Source organism: Schistocerca americana, chromosome 6 (genome assembly GCF_021461395.2).
Source record: "Schistocerca americana isolate TAMUIC-IGC-003095 chromosome 6, iqSchAmer2.1, whole genome shotgun sequence".
NCBI classification, from domain to species: domain Eukaryota; kingdom Metazoa; phylum Arthropoda; class Insecta; order Orthoptera; family Acrididae; genus Schistocerca; species Schistocerca americana.
The window spans coordinates 227,877,338-227,898,160 of NC_060124.1; the positions used below are offsets into that span (position 1 = coordinate 227,877,338).

At 43.4% G+C, this 20,823-nt stretch overlaps 1 protein-coding gene across 4 annotated transcripts in view; it reads right to left on the reverse strand.

The window, feature by feature from the left end:
• Nucleotides 1-20,823, reverse strand: part of LOC124619453 (serine/threonine-protein phosphatase PP2A 65 kDa regulatory subunit-like) — a 282,427-nt gene that overhangs the window by 129,244 nt on the left and 132,360 nt on the right. For all 4 annotated transcript variants that reach the window (XM_047145848.1, XM_047145845.1, XM_047145846.1 and 1 more), the window contains exon 11: nucleotides 6,394-6,499. In XM_047145848.1, the coding sequence (XP_047001804.1) occupies nucleotides 6,394-6,499 (106 nt within the window). The remainder of the gene's footprint in view (nucleotides 1-6,393; nucleotides 6,500-20,823) is intronic.

The following is a 20,823-nucleotide window of genomic DNA, read 5'->3' on the forward strand; positions in this document are numbered from 1 at the left end:
TTGGAGATCAACCAAAAACACAGTACTCACAAACTTTTAAAAATAATTTATCACTGAAGTACGGGAAAAAGGTACAAACAAGACATAAATTGTAAGAAGACATTAAAGCAACACCAGGAATAATTCACAGCTACATTCAAAAGTAACAGTACTGTTATAACTACTTATAACTGAGTCTTCTTGACATAAAACTGTTATACTTATCCAATTATTTCTCATTCTTCCTGACTAGTGAATATCTTCTTCGTACTGATTCCCTCTGCACTGATGTTATATTTTTCTGTTTGGTGTGACTACTGACATTTGATAAGAGTGTAATAAGGAAACTGCTTAATGTTAATAAGACTGACATTTCTTAAATTCCATATTGCCATTACTATAAATATTATTATTATTATTATTACATTGTTCATGTACCATTCAAATTGTACTGCTTACTCACTGAAGAAGCCAGGTCAAATGCAAGATAGTAGTAGTAGTAGTAGTAGTAGTAGTAGTAGCTTTATTCATCCGCAGATCCCTTTTTACAAGGATATAGGACGTGTCATAATATTTACAAGTTTAGAACAATTTAAAATAAGCTAATTCAACACACATACATTTACAGACTTCTAGATAGAGACAATCATTAGATTTACTGCTGGTATGCAGTACTTTTTTTATAAATAACTTATTAAATAATATAATGCCACTCTGTTCACTCATATCTCACTGTCAAGTCACTGCAAGCACTATACACACATTGTTTCATAACACAGGGTTTGAAGGCCCTAATCTTGTAGGTGAACCCAACTGTTCATATTTCAAACAATCAGTAAATCTATAACATCTCATAATATTTTTTACCCTGTAGTAGGGTGTATTCACACATACATTTTATTTTACATTTACGAATCACTAGAATAACACCCCCCCCCCCCCCCCCCCCCCTCTCTCTCTTTTTTTTCTTGTGCTTCATAAACAGGCCTCACTTTAACAGTTACCTTGCTGAAACACTCACAGAAGTATGTCACATAAAGCTTCATGTATTCTTCTCTTTGATGTGCTTTTCCAAACAGTAAAAAATGCAACATCTATATCTTTATTTTGCAAGTCACCTCTGCTGTGGGGCAGAGGGTGCTTTGTATACCAGTGTCATTCCCACCATGTCCTGCTCCAGTCGTTAACCATGACTGAAAAGAACGATTACTGGTAAGCCTCTGAGTGGGCTTTAATCACTCTTATTTTACACTCATCGTCTTTTCTTGAGATATAAATAGAAATAAGCAACGTATTGTTTAACACTTCTAGGAATATGTGCCTTTGGAATGTTAACACCTTGATGCACAGTTCTTCTCTTGCAGCACCTGTCACAAGAGCCGAATAAGCAGCTGTGTGATGCATTTACATTTACTAAATGAACCTACACCAAAACACAATGATCTTCTTTGTAACTTTAGTGTTTCCTCCATATAACATATCTGGAAAGGGTCCTAGACTCAAGAGCAATATTCAAGTATCAGTCCAATGCGGGTTTTGTACGCCACATCCTTCCTGTCGATTCTTCCAATGGATCTCAGTCTGACATCTGCCTTCCCCACCTATGATCAGGTTTATTTGGTCATTCCCCTTTAAATCACTCCATATGTGTGTTCTTGTTGTGGTCTTCAGTTTGAAGACTCGTTCGATGCAGCTCTCCATATTAGTTCATCCTGTGCAGGCCTTTTTATCTCTGCATAATTATTGCAAATGACATCCATTTCAATTTGCATACTGTACTTAAGTCTTGGTCTCCCTCTACAATTTTTAGTCCCCACCACTTCCTTCCATTACCAAATTGTTGAGCGATCATTAACATATACTGGAAACAGTAATGGTCCTGTAAAATTCCCTTGGGGGGATTGGGGGTGGGGTGGGGGTGGATGGGGGGGGGGCACTCCCGAAGTTACTTTTAAATCTGAAGATTTCCCTCTGTTAAGAATGACATTTTCAGTTCTATCTTCCACAAACTTCTCAGTCCAACTACAAAAGTGATATGGTATCCTGTACGCTTGCATCTCATTTATTACACAACAGTGCAGAACTGTAGTGAATGCCTTCCTGAAGCAAAGGAATACTAAATCAACCCACGAGCCAACATCAACTGTGTTCTGGGTCTCATAGATGAACAGAGCAAGCTGAGTTTCACACAACTGTCATTTGTGGAATCAATGTTGATTTCTACAGGTGAGATTTGAAGTCTTCTCACAGATCATAATACACGAGTATAAAACATTTTCAGAAATTATACAATAGAACGATATCAGCAATATATGCCTATGGTTGTGGGCATCTGTTCAACAACTCTTATTGAAACTGGGAATGATCTGCACATTTTTCCAATCTTCAGAAACACTTTGCTTCTACTGTGACCAAGGGCAGAGTGCTGTTACAAGAGGAGTAAGTTCATCTGCATAGTCTATGAAGGATTTTAAATATTTCCATCAGTCCAGTCCGTTTCCTCTGATGAGTGATTTTAATTGACTTTTTTTTTATCTCATGGTCACTTACTTCAGTATCTGTCATTCTGACATCCATTTGACAATTGCAAGGAAGAACATCAGTATGATCTTCATTAGTGAAACAATGGGTTCTACACTGGTATCTTGAATACTACTGTGAATCTCATGCTGTTGTCTGTGTCTTGAATAATATCCATTTATAAATCTCATGATGTTGTTGACACCTTACATAATGTCATTTGGGACTATCTTCTCAATACAAAGTTGTATTTTTAAGGCTTTTGTTTTATGTACATAGAAAGTTCCTGTGGATCATGTATGTTTTTTTTTCTTTTTTTCCTTTCATCCTCCTCCATTTTTCCCTCAGCATCCTGTTTAATTGATCTTGCTCTATCTGTGGTACTCTATTTCTTGAAATTCCTAATAATGAAGAGATTTTTTTATCCTCTAACAGATAGAGATTCAGGTGCCTTTTAAACGTGTGGGCAGGTACACATTAATCCAGCTAGTCCTATTTGTGCACTTCATATGCAGGTGCCCCGCTTGTGTCACAAGTATTTTTTTTCCTTTCATTTTGAACAAGCTTTTACTTAAAACTGAAACAAAACCATGCATTCTCGAAGCCACTTAACATACTGTAGATCTTTCAGATTAGCTGACTATTCCATCTTCCTGCTTAATTTCAACAATTGTGAAACAGATATATTGCCACTCACTGCAAAGATGATACGCTGAGTTGCAGACAGGCTCAATGGAAGATACTGTAACACATTGAAGTACTTCAGAAAAGAAAGGAAAACACACATACGTTCACATAAGCAGGCACACCTCATACACACATGACCACTATCTCCTGCCACTCTAGCCAGATCGCAACTGTTGCATTGAATTAAAGCAGCAATCGGGAGTGGGGAAGGGATAGCTGGGTATGGATGTGGGGGAAGGAAAGGGGGGGGGGGGGGGGGAGAAGAGCACTGTCTGGCAGAGTGAACAGGGGCTAGGAGGTGGCAGGACGAGGTTGCCTGGTGCAGCATCGGTAGACTGTGGTGGAGAGGGGAGGGGAGATGGGAAACAGAAAAGAAAAAGAGCAGAGGGGGAAAAGACTGGTGGGCGACTCGCAGAGAGCAGTGCACAATGAGGGTGAGGGGACATGATTTGGGAGGACATGAAATGACAGCTGGGATGAAAACTGTTGGGTGGAGGCTGTGGGGATATTAGGTTATCATAGGTTGTGGCTGGGATAATTTCAGGAGTAGAGAATGTGTTGTAAGGACAACTTTCATCTGTGCACTTCATAAAAGATGGTAGTGGAGGGGAGGATAGAGATGGCCTGGGCTGTGAAACAGCCTCTGGAATCAAGCATGTTACGTTCGGCTTCGTGTAATGCCAGGGGGTGTTCCACTGGTATGGTTCAGATTCACTGATGATATCTTCATCGTCTGGACTCAGGGCAGGCAACCTATCCTCATTCATTCACAACCTCAACACCTTCTCTTCCATCTACTTCATCTGGTCCTCCTCAACCCAACGTCAACTCTCCTGGACATCAACCTCCTCCTCTCTGAAGGCACCATCCATACCTCTCCCCACATTCAACCCACTAAACACCAGGAGTACCTGCATTGGACAGCTACCTACAATTCCACAACAAAAAATCCTTCCAATACAGCCTGGCCACCCATGAATAGCATATCTACAGTGACAAGAACTCCTTTGCCCAGTATGCTGAAGGTCTCACGAACACCTTCACAGACAGGCACTACCTCCAGACCTACTCCACAAACAGATTTCCCATGCCAAATCCCCACACACTGCCAATCCTCTCTCCATCTCACCATCCGAAGAGCCAGCTACAAAGGAGCACCCCCTTTATCACCCAGTATCACACTGGACTGGAACAATTAAACAACATCCTTCCTCAGCACTTTGATTATCTATCATGTGCCCTGAAATGAGGGGCATCCTACTCAAAATCCTTACCACCCCTCCTAAAGTAATGATCTGTCACCCACCCAATCTTTACAACGTCTTAGGCCATCCCTATCCCACTCCCAACCCCGGACCTCACCACAGGGAAATCACCACATACCAGCTCTGCTGCAAATATTGCATAGCTTTTTATATTGGCGTGATTATCAACCAGCTGTCCACAAGGATGAATGGGCGCCACCAAACTGTGGGCAAGAGCTACTTGGACCCCACTGTGACAACATGCAGCTGAACATAACATTCTTGATTTTAATGGTTGCTTCAGGACCCAAGCCAACTGGATCGTCCTCTCCACCACCAGCTTTTCTCAACAGTCAGGTGGGAGTTATTCTTACAACACATTCTCCATTCCCAAAATTATTCTGGACTCCTACCTCCACCCCTCTGTCCTACCATCTCCTCCCAATTCATGTCTTCTCACCCTCAAAGTGCACCACTCCCTGCCAGGGCTCCCACCAATATTTTACCCGCTGACCCTCTCTTTTCTGAAGTTTTGTCCTGCTGCCTTTAGTCCCAGCTCTCCCCGCCAGGTAGCACCCTTCTCTTCCCCTCACCTGAACCCTGTTATCCCTCCCTCCTTCCCCCACTTCATTTTAATGATTTCTTCTACCAGATTCCACAGTTGTTTGAAATTATTCAGTAATACTTCATGTTAAAAATTAAGTCTTAGTAGTCATTTTCATAATTTTCAGGTTTCCATGCTCATAGCTTGTCATATGACATTTTCAACACCTCTGCTACATGGATTCCTTATACAGCTGTTCATTACTGTTCGTTTATGTTACAGCCATACCATATCATATGCCACATCACAGCAATGAGTATAACAAGTATTTTTAATACTGTCGATAAGTCAATGATATTGATACAGGATGTCCCTGAACGAATAGTCAATATTCAAGAATATGACAGGAACAATCATTTGAAGAAGAAAACTTCTTTTGTACATGTGCCCTATCCTGAATGGTTTCTGAGATAGAAAACATTTAATGAATACTGTTATTTATTTTCTGTATTATTCAATACACTGTCAGGTTTACACATGTACAACAGTTGGTAAACATTAAAACAAGCATTTTACAAAGCATCAACTGAAAAATAGATACTTTTAACTCTTTCATCTGTAAGCATTACTATATGCATCACATTACAGCTGTTGTACAGTTCATGATAAATGTTTAAATATCAAACAGTCAACTTTAATGCATTTCTGCACTCTTTGGAAAACATGTCTTGCTTGTCTGAGTGCCTCTGCACATTACCAATTGAGGACATATCCACATAAAGTTTTTTGCTCCAAATGAGCATTCCTGTCATATCCCTGAATACTGACTATTCCTCCTGGGAGGGTAGGTCAGCAAAAATTGTAACAGGTGGCCCTAGCCTAAAAATCATCAACATAATAGTGATTATTGTTGAGCAAATGATGTATTAAATTGTAGGAATTATTTAGTATATAATACTGCTCATAAAATTTCTATAATTGCTGAAAACATAATGAAATAAACATAATATACTTTTGCTTGCACCAGAAGCCCAGAACTGTTATCAGTTTGTGTGTTAAAAGTAACAAAATGGTCATCAGATCAGATTCACAGAGTGATTAAGTACTTATTAATACAATACAAAACAACAAAGTACATCAAGTGAGAATCTATTAAGCAATTTTAGTACAAAGACAACTTGTATGAACAATTTTTTAAGGCTTTTTAATACTGGAGCATGTAATTATCAGTATAATTTTGTGGGAAACCAATTAAAAGAGGACACATCTATAGATTACAATAGAGCTGACTAGCTAAGTTAGGCACATAAAGTTGTTTATGGCAGAAAACCAATAATATGGTTCTTAATGTTACATATTTTCATTATTGCAACATCTTTTACTATAATATAGAAAGCACAAATATAATTATGTGCTTACTTTCAACAAGTCTGTTACGGATGTCATCTCTGTGTTCTGGTCTCTCATTAAATCTCAGAAGTTTCAAAATAGCTCTAGAGAGGGCACATCGACTTGGTAGTTGCCTCTGTGAACACATTTTACAATATATAACACACAATATTATTATCAAAGTGCACAAGGTACTTATCGTCACTGAAGAAATAACACCATATAAATGACTGTAGGTTTGGTGTGTAAATTCAAAAGTTCATGCAGACACTGCACATTTTTAACTCTGTACTTCTTCATGCTGGAAAGCAGTTTCTGATTCAAGGCTTCAGTTGATGGAAGCAGACAGTGTTTCACAATATTATGTTTTCACCATGAAAGGTATTGCTGCTCACTTGAAAAAAGAGTATGAAAGTGGGTATTTGTTACAGAGAGTGATTGACAACATCAGCCACTGCACCAATCATCAATACTCCATTGATCTTTCTCTATTTCTTTAGTTTTTTTGTGTTGCAATCTCCCTATAGATGACAGTATTGTCTTTTAACAGCTTCACAAAATAACCGACACTGCAGTTACATGGAATTTACATCTCTCTTTCCTTTCTTCTATTCAAGAATATCTCTTCTAAGCAGTAACATCAGCTGTGCTGGTCAAGAACACCAAATGAACATAATTCCAGAAATCAGAAAAGTCAGTTACGTGGTATTGTTTCTTCAGTTATATTAATCACCATAAAACATAAATATTGTACATCAATATAAAAAATTATGCTTTGTTTCATCCATTTATCAAAAACACTTTTCTTCAGTATACCATCACAATACTTTACAATGTCAAGTTTCTAATACTTGTCATCTTTATAATGTTATTTTATTGTGGAAATTACAATTAATGTTCACAGCCAAAGAAGGAAATGCACAAACTGTTACATTCCATTTGACACCAATGAAATTTCACAGTCAGAAAGTCTTCACATAAACTAAGGAGGGTCAGCTTGGCCACATCATAAATGCTGAAGAAAATGGATATTAACACATGATATTCATTGGACTGTTGCCTGTAAACACGTGCCACTTCAGTGCTCCTGGAAGACAGCTGTGACGGTGACATGGCACTGTTGTTGTTCCCACATAGTGATTTGCGAAGATGGAAAAAAAAAAAAATTTCAAGATTCGAGCAGTGATTAAGTACTTCGTAAAGAAATGTATGTAAGTAAAGGACATTCATGCGGATTTCCACTGCTCCTTCATATTCAACTGTTGCCAAGTGGACAAATGAATTTAAATTTGGTCAGGAGAGCTTAGATAATGATCCATGCAGTGGTCAGCCAAGATGTGTCGCTACTCCAGAAATCATTGCAAAAATGCACAAAATGATCATGGAGATTCACAAATTGCAAGTGCATGAAATTGCTCACGCTTGCCAGATGTCATCTGAAAGGGTATATCACACTTTAACTGAAGAATTGGAAACGAATAAATTATCTGCAAGATGTGTGCCACGACTCGTGACGCTGGATCAAAAACGCATGAGAATGGACATATCGGAACAATGTTTGGCCCGTTTTAGGAGAAACGAACAAGATTTTTTGCACCGGTGTGTGACCATAGATGAAACTTGGGTGCACTACTATTGTGTGTGTGTGTGTGTGTGTGTGTGTGTGTGTGTGTGTGTGTGTGTGGTTTGAGGTTTTCGGGCGCTAAACAGCATGGTCATCAGTGCCCAAACGCATAGAAACAGGAACACATGCGGTGAAGGGACGAAGACGGACAGCGAACAAGGAGAACGGCTAAAAGACACAGACCTGACGCAGTTCCAAATCCTCACATACAGAGGCGAAACAAGTGGAGAAGAAACGCACTAAAAAAGGAAAGGAAACACAAGGAAAAGAGAACAGAAATCGAAGTGAAACAAGTAGGTAATTGTGACTGGTGGATCTCTTACCTAAAACCTGAGTGAGCCAGTCACCCAGCAACACATTAAAATCCTCTCCCTAAAATCTGAGGCAACAAATTGGACAGTACACAAAACCATAAAACCTTAACCACAGTCATTGCATCGTCTTTCAAAATAGAGGGCACATCCGGTGGCAAGGAAACCACCGCCCTCTGGTCAGAGAATAAAAGACAGTCAAGTAAAATGTGGTGGACAGTAATCTGGACGCCACAAGCACTGGAGATTGGGGGGTCCTCCCGGTGGAGTAAAAAACCATGCATTAAGGGACTGTGCCCGATGCGGAGGCGAGTGAGGAGAATCTCATCCCCCTGCATGACTGGCAGGATGTACGCCATGGCCACGTGGTGGCCTTGACCAGACACAGCTTATTTTCACCGACTGCCAGCCACTCCTCTTCCCATTGACGCATAACACGAAAACGCAAAAGGAAGGTAACAGAATGGAGGGGGACGGCACATTCAACAATGTGAGGGAGGGAATATGCATCTTTGGCAGCCACACCCACCAGTTCGTTTCCCCTAATACCCATGTGCCCCGGCACCCAGCAGAAAGAAACCTCCTTTCCCTGCCGTTGCAGGTGGAGTAGGGCATCATGGATGTTAAGTATTGCATGGTCTGAAGGGCACTCAGGGAGTCAGAACAGATGAGAAACTTAAGACTGGGAACACATCTCATCTGCTCCAATGCCCGCAAGATCCCAAACAATTCGGCATCAAAGATGGTAAATGCCGCAGGAAGCCGTAACTTGACGACTCGATCAGGGAAAACTGTGGTGTCACCGTCAGACACCTCACTTGCTAGGTGGTAGCTTTAAATCGGCCGCGGTCCATTAGTACATGTTGGACCCGCGTGTCGCCACTGTCAGTGATCGCAGACCTAGCGCCACCACACGGCAGGTCTCGAGAGACTTACTAGCACTCGCCCAGTTGTACGGACGACTTAGCTAGCGATGCAACACTGACGAAGCCTCGTTTATTTGCAGAGAAGATAGTTAGAATAGCCTTCAGCTAAGTCAATGGCTACGACCTAGCAAGGCGCCATAGCAATTGATAGTTATCGTATGAAGCATGTCTCATCAAGAACGATGTATACAAATGATGGATTAAAGTTAAGTATTCCAGCAGCTACGTACTTTTCTTTATAGCATTCATTACGTATCCTGTTTCAGACCTCACGCCATCCTGCGTGAGTTTAAGTGCGTGCCTTTCGGTTACCCGTCACTGTGGACTGGCTGTCTTGTCAGTCCACAACAAAAACAACAGCACAACCACCAGAGTCCCCCTGTTTAGAGTCATCCGTAAATACTGGTACATGGTCAGGATGCTGGTTTAAAATATCGTAAAATAAGGAGGTAAAAACAAACACAGGAGTGCAGCTCCTCCGGTACTCTGACAAGTCTAAAAGGACGCTGGGCCTCTGGAGCAACCAGGGAGGCAGGCAGGTAAAACCCTGGAGTTGGGGTGCCACACGCTCCACACCAAGGGACTCAAGCAAATGCTTGGCAAGAATCCCAAATGGTCTCGTTGCCCTGGGACGACTGGAAAAAGAGATGTTCATAGGGGGTCGCGCAACGGTAGGGTATGCAGGGGAGGTAGGACAGGCAAGGAATTGACACACCCGTCGCACCATCAGAAGTTTCCACCAGATGGAGAGCAGCGGTTCCCCTGCCTCAGCACATAGGCTGGGGATGGGACTGATACGGAAGGCACCAGTGGTCAGACTGATACCCTCATGGTGTACAGTGTCAAGAATCTTCAGATACAAAGGCCTCACTGACCCATACATGGTGCATCCATAGTCAAGACGCGACCGGACGAAAACCCAATAAAACTGCAGCAGACACGCCCGATCTGCTCCCCAGGACCGATGGCTCAGACACTTCAAAATATTCAGTGCCTTCAGGGCCCGCACCTTGAGGGCATTAAGGTGCGGCAACTTGGAATCAAAAGTGAGGCCCAGGGACCTCACAGTGTTGCTAAAAGGAAAAATGGTGTCCCTCAGACGCAATTCAGGGGAGGTAAAAAGACGTCTAGAATGATTAAAATGAACACACACACACATTTGTGTGCAGAAAAGGTAAAACCCATCTTCGCAGTCCATGCCTCTAATTGCTTTATCGTAAGCTGCAACTGCCGACTAGCAGTGACAAGACTGGAGGAAAAACAGAAAACAGCAAAATCGTCCACAAACAAGGAGCACTGGGCAGGACTCCGGATAGTGGACGTGATACTGTTAATAGCGACGGTAAAGAGGGTGACAAAACGCTTCCCTGAGGAACACCATTCTCCTGCACATACAAATCAGATAGCACATTACCAACCCGATATCGAAAGAGGCGGTGGGAAAGAAAGGACCGAATGAAGATGGGGAGATGGCCACAAAAGCCCCACTGATGGAGTTGATTGAGGATAAGGCAGCGCCAAGTAGTGTCATACACCTTATTAATGTCAAAGAATACACCTAGACAATGCTGGTTACGTAGAAGGCCTGCTGTATGGCCGCCTCAAGCAGGGTCAAGTTGTCTATAGTTGAACGACATCTCCGAAAGCCACACTGAGAGTGGCTAAGGAGCTGCCTGGTCTCGAGCAGCCAAACCAGGCGACGGTTGACCATGCATTGCAACGTCTTCCCCACACAGCTCGTCAAAGCAATACTCCGATAACTACTGGGATGCGTTCGGTCCTTCTCCGGTTTGAGGAGGTGAATCAAAATCGCCTCCCTCCACGAATCAGGGAACGTGCTGGATAATCATATCATATTAAAACAATTCAGGAGAACTTCCTTGGATGGCAGCAACAAGTGCTGCAGCATGCTGTACCGGATTTGATCATGACCGGGCGCAGTATCATGAGCCACAGACAGCGCCGAATCCAGTTCCCACATTGTGAAGGGGCAGTTGTAGGGTTCAGAATTTGGAGACCGGAAGTCCAAGTGACCCCTATCGATGGCAGTGCGGTAGCAGCAGAAATCTGGATCACAGTTAATAGTGGCGGTAGATTCCGCAAAATGCATGGGCAGTGTCTGGGCAATGTCTCTCGGCGCCGTGAGGAGACATCCCTGATGCAGCAATGCCGTGACAGGTAATTGGCTGCGTTTCCCGGAAATCCTTCTGATGGCTTCCCATACTTTCGTAGAACTAGTGGATTGGGAGATGGAGTTCAAGAACGATTTCCATGACCGTCGTTTGCTCTCTTTAACCACTTGCTGCACCTTGGCCCTTGCCACCCGAAAAGCTGCAAGATTGTCAGCTGAGGGATGGCACTTGAAGCGGCGCAGAGCTGCATGGTGGGCTCTGATGGCTGAGCGGCACTCAGTGGTCCACCAAGGGACAGGATGCCTCTTCGGATGACCTGAGGACAGTGGGATCAACAATTCAGCAGCATGGGAGATCACGGCTGTAACATGGTCAAGCCATTTGTGGACGCTGGCATGGTGTTCCAAAACAGCCAAATGGCTGAAAAGTGTCCAGTCAGCTCTGCAGAGGTGCCACCTGGGCGGCACTGGTAATGCCACAGCCTCATCCAGGAGGCGAATCCAAAGGGGGAAGTGGTCACTAGAATGGAGGTCAGCAGCAACCTCCCACAGAGCAGAATCCGCGAGTGCTGGAGAGAAAAAGGAAAGGTCAATAGCTGACGACGACCCAGAAGCAGTACAGAAATGAGTGGGAGCACCAGAGTTGGGGATGCACAGTTCTTCAGACGTCATGAGGCTTTCCAGAACGCGACCCCTGGGGCAAGCAGTCGTAGAGCCCCATAAGACATTATGAGCATTGAAGTCCCCCAGAAGGAGAAATGGGCGGGGGAGTTGGCTAATAAGGTCTGTGAGAGCCTCAGAGTCTATTGCATCCTCAGGCGGTAAGTAAACGGAACAGATTGTGAGCCTCCGCCCCACAAGAAGGTCAACTGCAACTGCTTGCAAGTCCGTAACGTGAGGAAGCTCAGATGAGTGGTGCATGACACAGACAAAAACCGCAACACCACCCTTTGCCCTTTCCCCCATCAGACCATCTTTTCGATACACGGTATAGCCCCGTAAAGAAGGAGCATCAGTGGCCGAAAATGTGTCTCTTGGAGACATAAGCACAAGGAGTTGTAATTCGGCCACATGCGTCCTGAACCCATTCAGGTTCCACTGTAATATGGGAGCCAGTGATCAGGGTGCTGAATTTTCACCCTGCCTCTGTGCTTTGGAGGAGAGCCCGTACTGGCCGGAGATTTATTCCTGGGGCGAGAAGATCGCCCCTGGTCGACATCAATGTCCATCAGCTCCGATGGCGACCCAAGGGAGATATCAGACAGTACGATGGCCTCGTCATCGGACGACCCTGACTAGTCTCCTCAGGTGGCAAAACTTTCACCTTCGGCGTCTTTGTCTTGGGGGGCTTAGAATGCAGAACCTTGTCAACAGTTGGAGCTTTACTCGCCTGGGCAGAAGGTGCCATAGCTGGCCGGGTTGGCCGAGCGGTTCTAGGCGCTACAGTCTGGAACCGCACGACAGCTATGGACGCAGGTTCGAATCCTGCCTCGGGCATGGATGTGGGTGCTGTCCTTAGGTTAGTTAAGTTTAAGTAGTTCTAAGTTCTAGGGGACTGATGACCTCAGAAGTTAAGTCCCATAGTGCTCAGAGCCATTTGAACCATTTGAAGTCGCCATATGGGGAGGGGCAGGAAGTACCCCAATGTCGGCAACCACGGCCTTGTCCAACGTTGTGGTGAGAGCTGCAGGTTGCGAAACAACCACAGCAGCACAAGTGCACTGACAAATGCAGGTATTAGTGCTGACACGAGCAACCTCTGTTTGTGTAGCAACAGTGGCCAACTGTACCGGTTTCTGCAGAGCGGAAGCGAAAGATGTTGTAAACACAGGAGGCTGCATGGCCTTAAAGAGCTTCTTGGCCTCACCATAGGGGATGCACTTAGATGTTTTGATCTCCTGTATCTTCCGTTCCTTGAGATAGATGGGGCAGACCCGCCTCCAGACAGGGTGACTCCCAGAGCAATTCACGCACTTCACAGGTGATGAACAATTGGCTCCTTCATGGGCAGGCTGACCACATTTACCACAAGTGGCTATCCCATTGCACCTCAACGTAGTATGTCCAAAGCACTGACATTTAAAACAGCGCATTGGGTTGGGGAAATATGGCCGTACTGGCAAACGTAAGAAACCCGCTTTAACATGCTCTGGGAGCCTCGGGCAACTGAACATGAGAATAAACGAGTCAGATTTGACTAGGTCCCCATCAATTCGTTTCACAATATGCTGCACATCAACAATACCTTCGTCAGCCCACTCAGATTTCAACTCGTCTTTGGGGATATCCATCAAGTCCCTACATGTCACAACACCCTTACTATAATTCAAAGTGGAGTGGAGCTCGGTCTCGATAGCGTACTCTCCGAGACAGGTTGCTTTCCGAAGAGAAGCGACTTGACGGGAACTAGAAGTCTCAACTAACAGAGCCCCATTGCGCAGTCACTTCACAGATTTCAGTGTTCCTGCAATTCCCTCAAGAACCTTGTGGATGTAAAAGGGAGAAACCCTCTCAAAGCTACCCTCCTTCCATTTGACAATCAAAAACACATTCTGGTTACCAGCATGTGCTCTGTTACGACAGTCTGATAAATCTCTAGAACATCAGGCGCTGGAGGACTCGCAGCACGAAGTCGCTTTTTCGATGGGGTGTGTTTTCCTACCAGTGGCCCACCCAATCCACTGGTAGAGGGAAACGTAGAGGTCGAAGGGTCCATTGCGGTCCCACGAGCAGCTAGGGAACTAAAGGTCCGCTCAGACAGAGCCCCTCGTGCCTGAATAAGCCTTATACAACAGGGGTGCGGCAGATGCCCCAGAGGTTGCCCGCTTGCGACTGTTCCACCCCAACAGCCATGCATCTTATAGGCGCGCAGCACACCGTAAGATTGAGGGGTTTTTATAGAGGTTGACCTTCCTCACAATCCAGGTGGTCAAGCCAAGATTACCATTCCCTGCAGCACACAACATTCCACCGTCGCGGCATACGGTGGTCGCTGAAGCATGTCCGGGGGTTTCGGTGACAGGAGACTGGCGGCGCTGACTAGTCTCCAGCTCAGGACCCCGGGGTCGCCAAGCCCGTACTCAGCAAATGAATGCTGAGCCCCTGGGGGCTGCACTACTATTCCCCAGAGACAAAACAACAGCAGTGGAAACATGCTGATCTCCATCATCACAGAAAGCAAAGACAATTCCTTCGGCAGGAAAGGTCATGGCATCAGTGTTCCGGGATGCGAAGAGGATTCTGTTTGTAGATTATCTCCCCACTGGGCAAACAATTACTGGAGAATACTATGCTAATCTCTTGGACAAGTCACAACAAAGGATATGTGAAAAAAGGTCAGGTTTAGCTGGGAAGAAGGTCATCTTTCATCAAGACAACGCATGCCCGCACACATGTGCCATCGCCATGGCGAAATTACACAAACTAAGGTATGAACTGTGGCCAAACCAGCCATATTCACCTGCCATGGATTCATCAGACTTCCATCTCTTCCCAAAACTGCAAATTTTTCTTGGTGGATGAAGATTCAATTCAAACGAAGAATTCATAGCCAGAGTTGACAACTATTTTGCAGGATTGGAAGAAATTCATTTTCAAGGTGGAATCAAGGCACTGGAACATCGTTGGACCAAGTGCATTAATCTACAAGGAGACTATATTGTAAAATAAAAAAAGTTTCAGTGATGTAAGTACTTTTTTCTCTTCTGCTCCAAGCACTTTTCAAACCATCCTTGTATGCACTGTTTATCATTCGCATTTTGTTTACATGAAGGCTACACCCCAGGCAAATTCCTTCATTGAAGATTGCGTTGCAATAAAATTTAAAAATTAGATTTTAAGATACACTCCTGGAAATTGAAATAAGAACACCGTGAATTCATTGTCCCAGGAAGGGGAAACTTTATTGACACATTCCTGGGGTCAGATACATCACATGATCACACTGACAGAACCACAGGCACATAGACACAGGCAACAGAGCATGCACAATGTCGGCACTAGTACAGTGTACATCCACCTTTCGCAGCAATGCAGGCTGCTATTCTCACAGGGAGACGATCGTAGAGATGCTGGATGTAGTCCTGTGGAACGGCTTGCCATGCCATTTCCACCTGGCGCCTCAGTTGGACCAGCGTTCGTGCTGGACGTGCAGACCGCGTGAGACGACGCTTCATCCAGTCCCAAACATGCTCAATGGGGGACAGATCCGGAGATCTTGCTGGCCAGGGTAGTTGACTTACACCTTCTAGAGCACGTTGGGTGGCACGGGATACATGCGGACGTGCATTGTCCTGTTGGAACAGCAAGTTCCCTTGCCGGTCTAGGAATGGTAGAACGATGGGTTCGATGACGGTTTGGATGTACCGTGCACTATTCAGTGTCCCCTCGATGATCACCAGTGGTGTACGGCCAGTGTAGGAGATCGCTCCCCACACCATGATGCCGGGTGTTGGCCCTGTGTGCCTCGGTCGTATGCAGTCCTGATTGTGGCGCTCACCTGCACGGCGCCAAACACGCATACAACCATCATTGGCACCAAGGCAGAAGCGACTCTCATCGCTGAAGACGACACGTCTCCATTCGTCCCTCCATTCACGCCTGTCGCGACACCACTGGAGGCGGGCTGCACGATGTTGGGGCGTGAGCGGAAGACGGCCTAACGGTGTGCAGGACCGTAGCCCAGCTTCATGGAGATGGTTGCGAATGGTCCTCGCCGATACCCCAGGAGCAATAGTGTCCCTAATTTGCTGGGAAGTGGCGGTGCGGTCCCCTACGGCACTGCGTAAGATCCTACGGTCTTGGCGTGCATCCGTGCGTCGCTGCGGTCCGGTCCCAGGTCGACGGGCACGTGCACCTTCCGCCGACCACTGGCGACAACATCGATGTACTGTGGAGACCTCATGCCCCACGTGTTGAGCAATTCGGCGGTACGTCCACCCGGCCTCCCGCATGCCCACTATACGCCCTCGCTCAAAGTCCGTCAACTGCACATACGGTTCACGTCCACGCTGTCGCGGTATGCTACCAGTGTTAAAGACTGCGATGGAGCTCCGTATGCCACGGCAAACTGGCTGACACTGACGGCGGCGGTGCACAAATGCTGCGCAGCTAGCGCAATTCGACGGCCAACACCGCGGTTCCTGGTGTGTCCGCTGTGCCATGCGTGTGATCATTGCTTGTACAGCCCTCTCGCAGTGTCCGGAGCAAGTATGGTGGGTCTGACACACCGGTGTCAATGTGTTCTTTTTTCCATTTCCAGGAGTGTATTTCTTCCTTTCAGAGACAGTTTTCTTGCTACTTCACATTTTATATCCTCTTTGTTGCTGCTACAAACAGGTATTTTGCTCCCCAAATACCAAAGCTCATCTACTATTTCCAAAGTCTCATTTCTTAATCTAATTCCCTCATCAGGGCCTGATTAAATTCAACAGCATGCCATTACTCTTGCTTTACTTTTGTCGATGTTCATCTTACAACCTCCTTTCAAGATATTATCCATTCCGTCCAACTGCTCTTAACGTCACTGCCATCTCTGACAGAATTATAAAGTCACAAGGAAACCATAAATTTTTTAAGTTTTTACTTCTTCTCTCTGAACTTTAACGTCCTCTGCAGATTATTCTCTGTGATTTCCTTCACTACTTGCTCAATACCCAGATCAAACTACATAGGGATTACACTGCCCTGTCTCATTCCCTTCTCAACTACTGCCTGCCGTTTGTGTGCTTAGAGTTTTAAAACTGAAGTTTGGTTTCTGTACAAGTTGTAAGTAACCTTACAGTCTCTGTGTTTCTCCAGAATCTGAAATGGTCTTTTCTGAGGTCAGCTTCAGCCAGTCTTTCCATTTTCCCCATAAATAATTTGTGTTGTTACTTTGCAACCATGACTTATTAAAGTCCGTAGTTTGATAATATTCACACCAGTCAGCACTTGCCTTCTTTGGAATTAAGGCTAACAAATTCTTCTTCAAGTGGTATTTGTCAATCACACATGTTCTGCACACCAGATGGAATAGCATGTCTCATATACATTTTGGGTTTTGAGTTTGTCATTCACACTGCTCGTCCACAACTTCATTTAATGTCAGTTAATGACATCTATTGTTTGCCTAAGAAATTATGAGGCAGAGAAGCAGTGCAGACAACAAATGAGAAACAAAAAAGGACATTCATTGTGCCGACTTACATAAGAAAAGCATCTGAATAGCTTGGTTGTTCTTTCCCTAAATTAAAATGAGTGCTGGGTTCCCTACTGTACTGGCACCACTAGGCATGACTATGGAAACCAAATAGCTGGCACAACATTACTGCCTACCATCTCAGTGCCAGTATCGAGAAGGCACTCATCACCACAATTCTGTATATAAGCCAGCCTACGGCCAGTCTTACGCACTTGTAATTCAATTACAGTGTTCACATAGTGAATTTTCAAGCCATTTACTATATTGATTTGATGGATTTCATTTAAGAGTCTTTAATCTTCAGACTCTGTTAGTAATGGACTAGACTTTTATTGGATTGCTTACTTAAAAGCAGCTTGCACTGCTCCTGGGAACACTCCGTAACATATTTTTATTCTGTCGAATAAAGTGAGGTGAGTCTCCTTTAGTTTTGCTTGTAGATCGCCTTTACGAAACAAACTAACAATCAGCTTTGATATAAAAAGAACAGTAACTCATAATAAATACTTAATGTCAAGTGCGAATAAGGTAAAAAGGGTCAACTCACCAAAATTTTACATAAGCCAAACAGAGTGATCATCTGACTTTCCTTCCGGACACCAAAATGTAGGCAGGAATAAAACAACTTTTGGTTCTCTTATTAAAAATGCGAACATAAAGTAGAACACACAGATCAGCATCTTGCTATTTGTCATTATGTTCCTAAAAGACACCATATGGATACACTTTAGGAGCCTGAAATTTTTACTAATGTAAATAAATACCTAAAAAAGTTGTCAAATGAAGAAACTGATTTCCTTAACAAAGCTTTTTCGAAGTATTTTCTGATTCGTTAAAATGTCTCTTCTCTTTGCTTTTCACCTTTTTCCTTTTTAGGGGCTCCTCTTTCTGCCTGCTTGTACTTGTTTAACCACAGCTCGATTCAACAGTTGTTTCATACTGGCTGCTTACACTGGTGACCACTTGGTTTATCACAGATCATGGCTGTACCTGGACATCATTTAACCTGCTTTCAGTGTATTTCTAGCTTACTTATATTAGAAGTTATGTAGTTGTTGTGTACTTTCAGTATAGTATGTCGATATAAATTTTATATTGTGAATATCTTTAATCTTATTTTTGTTATGTAAGCAAGTTAATACTGTTACATAGTTAACTGTAGCTTTCAGTTCCAAAAATCAAAGATCATATATAGTTGAACTTTGTTATAACAACTTCAGTTACTCAGCTACAACATCATGATTTCTGTGACATGACCATATTCCTCATCCTTGCTTAATACAAAAAATGTATATGCATGTACCTAGAATATTACATAATTTTCAGCATCAGTTAGCAACAAGAATTTGCATGAATCAAAGTACTGCAGAAGGAATCTGTTGTAATACATCAACCTGGCATATTCTCTCTCTGCCCTTCCATCAACAGTAGATGTAGTGCAGACTCCTCACCTCATTGTTACCCTAACACATTTATTCTTCAGTAGTGGTGACAATCACAAAACTTGTTAAAATTACACATGTCAGTTTCCATAACAATTTGTTATGATGTACACACATTTTAGAAAAGCATGGTTAGTAAAAGAAATGTTTTAATGATGGAAGAAAAAGTGAAAGTGATTAATGAAATCGAGAATGGAGCTAAAAAGGTTGTGTGTGTTGTCAGTCTGGCCCCGTAAATTCCACAGTCCAAACAATTTGGAAAAACAAGGCTACAATTGCTACTGTGTTGGAAGAAAATGGATCTAAAATTTAGCGGCTGCGAAAAGCTGAACAGAGCGCTGTGGATGAAGTGCTGCTTAAATGGTTTAAGCAACAGAGAAGCATCAGTGTACCTTTTAGTGGACCTCTCCTTATGGCAAAAGCAGAAGAAAATGCCAAGAAATTAAAAGGTGAGGAATTTGTGTGCAGCAGTGGCTAGATTGACAGATTCAAGCAACATCATGGTATTACTTTTGGCACAGTGAGTGGTGAAGCCAACAATGTGAACACTGAAACAATCCATTAACGGCTCACTACCATATGGCCTACAATTCATGAAAGTTATGCAAACTGTGACATCTTTAATGCAGAAGAGACAGGCATTTTCTTTGAATTGACACCTGACAAAACACTGAAATTCAAGGGCAGAAAATATGCTGGTGGCAAGTTATCTAGAGAGTGAATAACAGTTCTAGTTTGTACTAATGCAGATGGAACTGAGAAGAAAATATTGCTCATGATAGGTAAATCAAAAAATCCTAGGTGTTTTAAGCATGTAAAAAATCTGCCAGTGCACTACTATGCTAATAAAAAGTCCTGGATGACTTCCAAACTGTTTGAAGCTGAAATAAGGTGTTGGGATTGGGAGCTTAGAAATCATAAAAGGAGTTATTGATGACAGCTGTCAATCACAGTCTGGAGAATATTAAGGTTGTTTCTCTTGCTGCAAATATGACAAGCTTATTGCAACCCATGGACCAAGGAGTAATTAGGAGTCTGAAATGTCATTATTGTTAGCTCATATTACTGAAAATGATACAATGCATTGAGAAAAAGTAGGATTACTCTATGACACTGATGTATGCAATCAGATGCATCACCAAAGCTTGGGATTGGGTCACAGCCCAAACCATCAAGAACAGTTTCCATCATGCGGCAATCACAATTTACGGAATTAATGCTGTTGTAACTGAAGACACATTGGACAACACTGATGATCTGCAACTATCTGCACTGCTGCCAAATATCAACTGTGATATTCTCAATCAGTATGACTGTGAAATGTATGTAACAAGAGACAATGACATTACAATCTAAGTGCAAACTGAAAATGATTGCAAATGAAGTGAAGAATCAGGGCCACAGTGACCAAGAAGTGAGCAAGGGAGATGAAGAAGAAAGAAATAAAGTGTCTATCCCTACTGTGAGTGACATTTTAGAAGCCATTAGAATTGTGAACATGTTCTATGAAGCAAGGGAGGAAGCAATGAGACTGCAAGTGAAATAATGAACATAGAACATAATTTAGAATGTGTGCACTGGGAAAATAGACAGCTCAGTAAAATGATTGACTGTAAAGAAGTTTGCCAAGTACTCAATACACTGTTGCGTATACCACATTCATGTAACCTTATGAGTGAATACTTATGTAAAATTAAACAAAGCTAAATAAATTTGTTCTTTTCCATTTGTCACCATAATAAACTGAAAATACAAATCTCAGTTGCAATGACATTCATTTATAACAATATAATTGTCCGCCTCAATAGCTGAGTGGTCAGCGTGACGGAATGCTGTGCAAACGGA